Source organism: Echinops telfairi, unplaced genomic scaffold (assembly GCF_000313985.2).
Source record: "Echinops telfairi isolate 266 unplaced genomic scaffold, ASM31398v2 ScPeMD7_22;HRSCAF=79, whole genome shotgun sequence".
Taxonomy (NCBI): domain Eukaryota; kingdom Metazoa; phylum Chordata; class Mammalia; order Afrosoricida; family Tenrecidae; genus Echinops; species Echinops telfairi.
The window spans coordinates 9,008,863-9,018,965 of record NW_022103919.1 but is presented as its reverse complement, the minus strand read 5'-3'; the positions used below and the strand labels follow the sequence as shown (position 1 = coordinate 9,018,965).

The 10,103-nt window shown below is 51.3% G+C and overlaps 1 protein-coding gene across 1 annotated transcript in view; it reads left to right on the top strand.

The window, feature by feature from the left end:
* Window positions 1–10,103, top strand: part of APBA1 (amyloid beta precursor protein binding family A member 1) — an 86,965-nt gene that overhangs the window by 46,523 nt on the left and 30,339 nt on the right. The window contains exons 4-6 of the mRNA XM_045288525.1: window positions 636–731; window positions 5,644–5,683; window positions 7,595–7,740. Of these exons, the coding sequence (XP_045144460.1) occupies window positions 636–731; window positions 5,644–5,683; window positions 7,595–7,740 (282 nt within the window). The remainder of the gene's footprint in view (window positions 1–635; window positions 732–5,643; window positions 5,684–7,594; window positions 7,741–10,103) is intronic.

The following is a 10,103-nucleotide window of genomic DNA, read 5'->3' as shown; positions in this document are numbered from 1 at the left end:
GTTTGATATTCAACTTTTCTCCCATACCCTGTTTCCCTGAAAACAAGACAGTGTCTTATATTAATTTTTGCTCCCAGAGATGCGCTAGGTCTTATTTTCAGGGGATGTCTTATTTTTCCATGAAGAAGAATATGGCACATATTTATTGTTTATTGTTTTATTAAAAGAGACCTCGCACTTCCTGTGTTCTCTGGCTGCGCTGTGGCCAACAGTGAGCTGCGCAGCGGCGCCTGCCACTACAGTCCCGAGTCCAGAGTTACGGTAGCTTTGGGGGGACTTATTTTGGGGGAGGTCTTATTTTCAGGGGTGCCTTATATTTCAGCGAGAGGCAGAACTGTAGGTAGGTCTTATTTTCAGGGGATGTCTTACTTTCAGGGAAATGGTCGTTTCTTTGAACACTCGGTCTGAGGCGGTGGGGGTGGGGGGGTGGGGGCAGGAGCTGAAAGAGCTCCTTTGAAAGCAGGGCAGGAGTCAGACAGAAAGCCTGAGCGCTCGGCCACTCATGTGCAGTGGGCAGGTCCTGTTTGAAGAGGTTTGCTCTGTATTTGCAATGTTCATTTCGGTGTGTCCCTTTCCGGGGCGCTGGCCGCTTCCCACAGATTCTCACTGGCGTCTGTTCTCTTGTTGTGTTCTAGTCCCCGTCTCCTGGCAGCTCCTCGCCCCTGGGTGCAGAGTCCTCTGGTACCCCCCACCACCCCAGTGATCCCGCGGAAGCCTCCACAAATAAAGAGGTAGGTGCCATTTTGCTTCCAAAGCCACCAACCCCCTGTGCGTGGTCACGCTGGTTTGTGTTCTCTCTAGCCTCCCAGAACTCCTGACCCAAATGAACCTCTCCTCGCCAGAAGGAGCCCTTGTAGCATGGTGGATTGCACTCTGGGCTGCTAAACCACTAGGTCAGGAGTTTGAATCCACCAGCCACCCTGCAGGAGAAAGATGAGGTTTTCTACTCCCATAAAGAGTTACCATCTCGGACACCCACAGGAGTAATTCTGTCCTGTCCTATAGGGTCGCCATGAGTTGGCATCAACTCCATGGCAGAAAGTGTGGAGTTTGGGGTGTGGGGGTCACGGATCGACTCCCTGGCAGTGAGTCTGGTTTGGTTTAGGTCCTCCTGTCCAGGGTGAGAGTGGTTGATTAAAGCTATGCTGTCCAATTGGATCCCCACCAGCTGCAAGGGTCTTTAAATGTAATTTAATAAATGAAATTCAAAACTCAGTTCCTCTGAATTTTTCAGAAATTTAATAGCCGCACCTGGCTCCCACCCACCACTGCCGTTAGGTTGATTCTGACTCATCGAGTAGAGCAGCACCTTAGGGTTTCCAAGACTGTCCGTCTTTGCAGGAGCCAACAGCCTCCTCTTTCTCCCATGGAGTGGTGGGCCTTGTAGTTAGCGGCCTAACACTTAACCCACTACTCCACCAGGGCCCCTCCTTGTATTCAGCAGGGAAGGTGGCAAACATCCCCATCAGTGGAGAAACTGCTGCAGGACAGGACTAGTCACTGGACATTAAAACCCCAGTGGCCCAGCATCCCTCCTGCTGGTGTGACGTGCATCCGATCTCGTAGGTGTCAGTGGCTCATGTGGTTTAGGCATGGCTTGGTGTCTGAAATACCCTTGTAGTTCAGGTCTAAATGGAATATACTTCCTGTGAACAGGGTGGCCGAGGTCCCAGTTCACCCAGGGGTGCTTCCAGCTTATACCCGTTGTCCAAGCGACCCATCTGGTGGGCATCCCTCTCATCCTCTAAAGCAGCATTGCCCAGTGACCTTTCCTGATTGACGGGGGTGTTCTACTACTCTGCCATCCCATACGGCAGCCGCAGCCACCTGTGCTTCCCAGGGCCTTGGGATGCGACTCCTGGTGTTGAAGAATGGAATTCTTCATTTTATTTAGGCTTAATAAACCTACATGGAATTAGCCACCTGGGGGGCGCAGGGCTACTGGACAGTGCAGGTCTAACACGGGCTGTTTAGGGCTACGATGATACGGTAGAGGGCACGCCGTGCTTCCTCCAGCAGAGAAGGGTGAAGTGCGGCTGTGCTGCTTGCTTCTTAGGGTGCTGGGGCTGTAAAGAGCAAGTGTCCCTCCATAAAGGGAGCCTATAGCCTCTGCAGCACTGGGTGCCCCTGACAGCCAGCTACCCGTCACTCCGGTGGAGCTGCTGGGTAACAAGTGGCCACTGCTTCAAATCTACCAGCTGCTCCATGGGCGAAAGAGGAGCTGCTTGCTCTGGTGAAGACTTACAGCCCCAGAAACCCTATAAAGGGCCCAGAAGAGTCGGAATGGACTCTGGCAGTGGGTGTGCTCTCCTTCGACCTGCCAGTCACACCTGCTTCCTAGTCTGCGCCTCCCCTGCCATATCCGTGTCTGAGTCCATCTGCGCTAACGAGGATGCTGCGAGTCAGCACTGAGGAGATGCTCAAGACTCCAGGACAAGGACCAGCTAGCTCCCTCTCCCTCCTTTTGCGCCTCCTTTGCATGTGAAAGGCAGCCGAAGGAAGAGCCACCTCTTAACCCCTGTGGTGGATCACTTCTGGAAGGACCATTGAGCTGAGACGTCCCCTTAAAGTCTCACTGGCCACATCTACATTTGCCATTAAGTACTGAGTAAGAAGAGAAGCAGATGCTTTTATTTTCATTATTATTATCGCTATGGTCATATAAAACCAAGCAAGCATCAAGAGATGCTCTCTGGAAACTATAGCCACAAGGAGAAGTTCGATTTGAAATAGGCTTTGTCCTCCCTCGGTCAGGATCCTCAGACCTAGGCCACTAGACCAGGAGGGGCAGGGCCCCAGTGTCTGCCGACCCCGGCACCTCCCGCCTTTACCCCCGCACCTTCTCCCTGACACACAGTGGGCGAGAACAGCGGGAGGAAAAGAAGGACCGCCCCAGGGCGAGTGACAGTAGTGAGAGTGACCACTCCCCAAGCACACTTGGTGGTCCAGCCATAGGACTAAGCAAATGCCAGCTCATGCCTCACGGAGTCCTTGGGATCATGCTGGGAGGTAGGGAGAATCAACCGTGTTTGTTAGTGGAAGAAGCTGAGGTGCTGTGGAACTCCGATCTCAGACGTGGTTGAGCCGGGATTCGAATCCACAGTTCCCATGGGCCCCGGGCTCTTCGCTACCAGGACCTGCTGCTCTGGGGATGCAAACGATTCGCATTGTCACCATCTACCCACCCAGATTTGCAGTGTCACCATCTACCCACCCGTGGTCGATTGTATTACAATCATCAGACCCTCGGGCTTTGCATTGTGCATCTCATTGTGTGAGGTCCCCCCACCCCACCCCCCTGGAAAATCCCCAGGTGTCAGCCTTTCGTTGTCTTGTCTGTGAGTTGACTTATTAATTCTTGAACGTGAAGGGCTCGGTCGATGTTCATCTCAGTCCACATATGAGCAAACAAAAGCCTTCTCAGACAGCTAAATAGTCTGCATTTGATGACGCACCAGATATAATAAGCAAGGCAAATTTGTTAGTTTCTCAGTTCCTACAAGACTTGGCACATGCTTCTGCATATCCTGGGAAATAATGATGAAAATCTTCTTTTTGTGTGCAATAATTAGAGATGCTTTTGTTCCCAAAAAGCCTCTTTATAAAAAAAAAAATTCTTACTAACCTAGAGACTACAGAAAGCCAGTTCATAAACTTGTGCATAGAGAATCAGTAAATTTACCAAATGCCTTCCATTGTGGATCTAAATCAAATAGAATCTTTGAGAGCCATAGATGCAAGTTATCTTTTTTTTTTCTTTGTCTTTGTCTTTTCTTTTCTTTCTTTTTGACAGCTTCTGCTATAATCTGGACACGGTTCTGGAGATTAGCATTCAGAAAAGCTTGCTAATAGCCCAAAAAACTCTAAATTGGCTTCTTGGATGTATCGAGAGGCCAAGCCATTAGGATTAGGCACCTCGGTATACTCAATTCCTAGTTACCAGGGGTAGTAGGGTGAGAGGAGGGTGGTTGACAAGTAGTCGTTTACACCCCTCATGGCCTTTATGAGGAAGCTGACATCTGTCTGCACCGCATGAAGTCACGCCTGTGTTCATGTTCAGACTCATCAGACGCAGGCACACTTGGCTGTTGACCATCGGCCGAACCCGTCTTCTCAGTTGGCCAAAGGGGAAGTAAAATCAGTGTCTACACCTGTTGGACTTGAGTTGTTTCCATCACAGAGCGTGTGCCCCACTTCAGTTTCTTAGCAGCTGACCCTTTCCAAGGCAAAAAACCCACTTTGGCAGGAAGGGTCTTTCCATCCCACTGAACACACTCCCGGGCCTCTTTCGCGACGGCTCGCCCTGTGCGGGGCATGGTGCAGTTAGATTTAAATCCGTGCCATTGTTCGAAGCGGGTTAGCTGTGTCCGTGTCACCGATTCTTCACACATTGTTGAACGTTACTGGTTGTCCTGTTGTTTCAGAGTGTTGTGTAAGTATGGACTGATTGATTGTCTCATGGCCACTCCCATCTTCCCAAGCGAAGTCGCACCGTAGACGGTGCAGCGATAGGGAATTGCTTCCCACGGCAGGTCCAGGCGCCATCCCTCTTCCAGCCCAGCAGGCACCCCAACATTGCCATCACTTCAGGCCATCCTAGTGGGTGGCTGTGCCGCACAGGTCCCTGGCCACTAAAGGATGTGTGAAAATAACCACCTGATGTCTCAACATTGGACATCGTTGGGATTTCTGAAAGTAACCCTTGTGTAAGCTCTTCTTTGATACCAGCTTTTGCCCATTTTGTGAGTTCTCTTTAACATTAGTTTTCCACTCTCCCCAAATGCGCAGTGCCCTGCCCCAGACATACCAGCCACAACCCCTATTACTAGTGAAGCAATGGCGTTCCCACGCTTAGCTCCTCACAGTTAGCGCTGGCACGTTTGGTAGCAAAAGGAGCCGAGGGGTAAGTATGGGTCCTCTGAGAACACGTGTTTAGAATACCATCCTGTTCAGACCTCAGAGATTTTCAGCACACCCAATAAGCCAGCCTTTGCTCGGGTGGTGGGACTTAATGTTCAAAACAAAACAAAACTGTGTTTTTCCATTTTCTTCTTTGTTTGCTGTGCCCTTATGTTAAAGGAACTCACAAGAATGATTTATGTAATGGAATTTTTAAACTAAAATAATTCAGGAAGAGATAAAAATGAAGTCTAACAAATGTTTGTAGCACAGTGAGAAATCAGTGCTGGGAAGGAAAAACCCGCATATTATTTACTCGTGTCTCAAAGGAGATTCCTAATTCCTGTGTATGGTCCTATTGTTGATATTCTTGACGCTTCTGCAGTTTTCTTCACTGGGAAATGGAGACGCGTAAGGATACAAATTACGCCCTTTCATTGATGTCGTTGATTATAGATTTGGGTCGATGGGACCATTTTTGAGCCAACAGACACCTCTCTGGTTGTGGGATGTGGGATGTTCCGATAATCTGCAATCCGAATGAACGCTCCTGGGCGTTGAGTAGTCTTTAATAGCAAATGCAGATATTTACCCACCTCTTGCTTTCCTCAACCCAAAATGGTCACTCTCTGGTTAATAGCTGCCACTAGTGGTGCTTTTATTTTTCATGTTGCTCGAGCGGTTGTGCTCATGCCTATTGTATCACTCTCTGCCCTCTTTGAAACCTCTTTGTCTTAATTACAGTCAAGAAAAAGCTTGGCGTCCTTCCCAACCTACGTCGAAGGTAAGAGCTGCGGAGACAATATTGAGCACTGAGTCACTCGTGAACCTGTTACATGTGGGGTGTTTGCAGCACCAGGCTGCACAGTGGCAGTGGAGGAGAATGCCCACCAAGTCACTTACGCACTGACCGTCAACATTTACTGTCTCAACAGTGTTAGGATCTTAAGCTCAAAGTGTGATAGGCCTGAACCTCTCCGAGGATTCTGCGACCTGTCGTTTCTCCTTGTGTTGACACAGAGCCCAGGGTCATGGTCACATTGGGTTTGAAACCCCTGTCTCCATAGCTCTAGTGCATGTGCAGCACCCTCCTTATACCCATCAAGGACAATCCAAGTGGGACCAAGCCTTCAAGGAGAAACTCGAATCTCTTTTACGAGAAAGCCCGTCTCCAAAATCCCCTTCTCTGTTGCTTGGATGAACTAGGACCCATCACCTTGACTGGAGCCCAGCTTGACCCCGGTTTAGATGTGTGTTGCCTCCACGGACCACAAGTAGGGCTATCCTTTTGATTGTCTGTTGTACGTACCACAGTGGGGAACGCCGTTGGCTGAGGTCATTGTCGCTCTAAGTTTATCTGTAATGCTCCCAGCCCCCAAAGACAAATAGAAATCAGATGTATGAAGTTACAACTAATAACATGCACTAGTAATGGAAACTGAAGGGGAAAAATGAGGTAATTCGGCTGCATCAGACGTGTCTTTTGGAAGGGAACCCCATGGTGAGTTGGGGAGGGCTGTCCCTGATCCCTGGGGTCCAAGTACAGTTCTGGTTACTTTCCATGTGATGCTTAGTGGAATCCTCACATCAATCTTCTGAAGGGGATTTTTTTATTATCCCCTTCTTACGGATGAGAAAACGGAAACATTTGGGAAGGTGGTAAGAACTTGCCTAAAAGCTCGGTAGTTAATCTGAGTCCAGACTTCTTTCTGTAGCCAGGATGCCACACAGGGCCTCCATACCTGGTTGCACAGGTTGCCTACTGCACAAGGGCACTCAACCAAAAGGTCTGGTGGGCTGGGCCCCAGTTACACCCACCGCTCAGGGAGTTCCCGCCCCCCAAGTGAGTCACCTGTTTTTCATTCACTCAGTGCCACCCTATCGCTAGAGGTGGTGCTGATGTGCTGCCAATGAGCACAGTAAGTGTTTTGGGGGCGTGGGGTGGTTTGCCAGTTCCTGAAAAGAGCCTTTCCCAGTGGCCAGAGGATGCCCAGGCATCACTCCAAGGGCAAGTCTGGCATCGAGACGCTGACAGTGACCGTTGGTGAGGGCTAGTGCCCAGGAATGAGGTGCAGAGAGGGCCTCTCTTACATGATCCCTGGGGCCCAGGACCCAAGACACACTCGGGGGGGGGGATTTACCTAGTTTCTCAGGTTTCTTTTGCGTGTTTGGGGTCCTTGCCCCAGAGAGCTCACAGACTAACAGAAGGAACCGTCTTCCCCACCCCACCCGAAAAAGAGAAGAAACGGCATCCTCTTCACTGTCTGTTCCCTTTGATGCTGAAACATTCCCATCATCTCTAACAAGAGCCCTTGTGGTGTAGTGGTTACATGTTGGGCTACCAACCACAAGGTCAGCAGTTTGAAACACCAGCCGCTCCTCAGGAGCAAGACAGGGCTTTCTGCTCCTGAAAAGAGTTGCCTTCTGGGAAACTCACAGGGGCGGTTCCACCCTTCCCCCTGGGGGCGCCCCTCTGAGCCGGGATGGACTTGATAGCAGTGATTTGGGTTTGAGCATCGTCCCGAATACCGTTGGGGAACGTGACTCTCTCTAAGAAGGAATGCTTTACGCTCTGTGAAAACGCACCTGCCCAGGACCCCTCGCCCATGTAGGTGGGTGGAGAGCAGCAGGGGGGCTGATTTCCCCAACTCCCTCACTGGGACTTCACTCACGGGGCTGCCTCTGTGTGTTCCAGTTCCCGGGCCGTGTGACCCCGAAGACCTGATCGATGGGATCATCTTTGCTGCCAATTACCTTGGCTCCACCCAGCTCCTGTCCGACAAAACCCCTTCCAAAAATGTGCGCATGATGCAGGCCCAGGAAGCGGTGAGCAGGATCAAGGTGAGAGGGTGCTGTGTGCTGGGGCGGGACGGTGGGGACTGCGGGCCACAGGGATCCTCCCGCACCTCACATGCCTCGTCCCCGAGTTCAGAGGCGCAGCCCCAAGGCCACGCTGCGGACCGTGTTTAACACAGGGAGGCGCTGGGGCGGGGCGTGTGCCGGAGTCGGCGCTGCAGTGACGCCTGGGAGAGCCGGCACTGCATGGACCCACCGCATGGACTCCAACCTTGACAGCCTCGCAGGTTTCAGCCGCTCATTTCAGCGGAACCTGCATCTTCCCTCTTGGGCAGGTTTCCTGCCTGACCCAGGTTCTGGCTTTGGCGGGGCTGACTGTCTACCTACCTATCACAGTTGCCCTTGAAAACGACCTTAAGCGTAGATGTTTAGACACATCCTTAAACATGTATCGTAAACGGAAAACGTGATGAGAAGAGGAAGACTTTCGGTAGACTTTCGTCTCAGGTCTCGTGCCTCTGAATTCGAAAGGTGGCTCACTCACAGCTAAAGTTCAGTGATGTAGACGCTCACCTTTCCAGAGCTGGTCCAAACTGGGGCTCGTTGCTGTTTAAACCGGTTGGTCCTCTTCAAACTAGATGGAACTGGCTTGGTCCAAGCCAAATGAGCCATTGGATCAAATATAATGTGGCTAGCCTGAACCAGTCCGTGCCAGACTAACACAGTAGAAACCACTTCAAGTCTGTCCTTACCACTTTGAATCGGAGCAAGCCTGCTTGGACCCAGAAAGAACCCCCTTCATCTAGTTTAAATCATTCACAACTGGTTGGCGCCAGTCAGAACTTGTTCCATCCCACAGAAATGCAGGCGTGAGTTCCAGGCCGCCCCGCGCCGGGACAAGCCCAGCTACAGGGACATCTCTAGAGCCACTTTGCCATCCACATGCCCTCAAGGGTCACTGACACCTAGCACAGCCACCCGAGACTCCCGAGCCCATTATTGCTCAGACCCACAGGACGACATCACACTTGACACCTGGCGAGAGTGGGAATAGGTTGGGACTCACCAAGATCGGTGCTATCCAGCGCCAACTGGTTCATACTGGGTTTCCTCTCAAAGGGTTGTTCTTATTGCTGTGTCTTATCTCCCCTCTCCCACACACTCTCAGGTCCCCCTCTGATATTCCCGTGGTCATGGAGAAGGAGGGAACTAGAAATCAGAGGTAGGAAATGGAAGGGCTTAGTCTGTCAATCAGAGCAAAAATATCCCATGAGCCACTTATCTGAGTGTGTTAGTCTGGGTAGATTAGAGAAACAAATTCATAGACACTCATATGTGTATAGGAAAGAGCTTTGTGTAAAGAGTAATTGTACATTAAGAAAACAGCCCAGCCCAGTCCAAATCAAGTCCATAAGTCCGATATTAGCCCATATGTTTGATACCAGTCTGTAAATTCCTCTTCCGGCTCACACAACACATGCAGTGACACTGAGTGCAGGAAGATCACAGGCCAGTGGGTGGAAAGTCTTGTGGATCCAGTGGCGGTGGAAGCATCTCAGCGCTGGCAGGGGTCTCCATGTGGCTCCTTCAGCTCCAAGACTCTGGGTGCCATCTGCATAGCTCCATGGGGCTTGTCAACAGGAATGTCTCCCAGGGAGTGAGTGTGTCCCGCCTCCAGGGAGCTATTTATCTCCTTAGTGCCTCCAAATGAGGTCATCAAGCTGCAACCTGATTGACAGGCTCGCTCCACCCCTCCACAAGTTGACACTAGATTCTGTCACTAAGACAGTGGGCAAGGCCTCATGAGGGAGAGAAACATGCTGTGTCCAGTGAGATGTTCTCCCACACGCTAAGCTGCCCGGGTGGAGCAGCCACAGAGAAGTCACTCTTGTTCAGGGGGACAAGCGGGAGAAGGATGCCGTGTCAGGGGAGGGGCTGCAGAGAGAGGGACTGGTTCTGACCCTCTTGCCTGAGCTGATACCAGGCTAGGACACATTGTGAATATTAAACAAGCTCAGATTTCCATCCTAATTACAATGACACTGAGGTGCCACCCCCGCTGCCCAGTTTCTCTGAACTCCTAGGTGACTGAATGGCCCCGTGGCCCCTCTCCTTGCCTCCTTCTCAACCTGCCCCTTGCTTCTGCTGCTGGGACTTCCAGGCGCGGACAAACCCCATCCCCAAGTTCAGCATGGGCCTCTCCCGAGCACCTTGCAGGATAGACGGTCGGTGACAGCAACGTCTGAGTCCACTGCGGACGTTTTAGGAAGTAGGATTAATAAACTGGAGAAGAATGTGGCACCACCTCGAGGGGCTGCCGTCAGCACTTGGGGCCACTGTCAAGATCACTCGCAGGGCTCCTCCAGGTTCTTCCAGGTGGACGCACTCAGCTGCTCCATCCGGAGCCC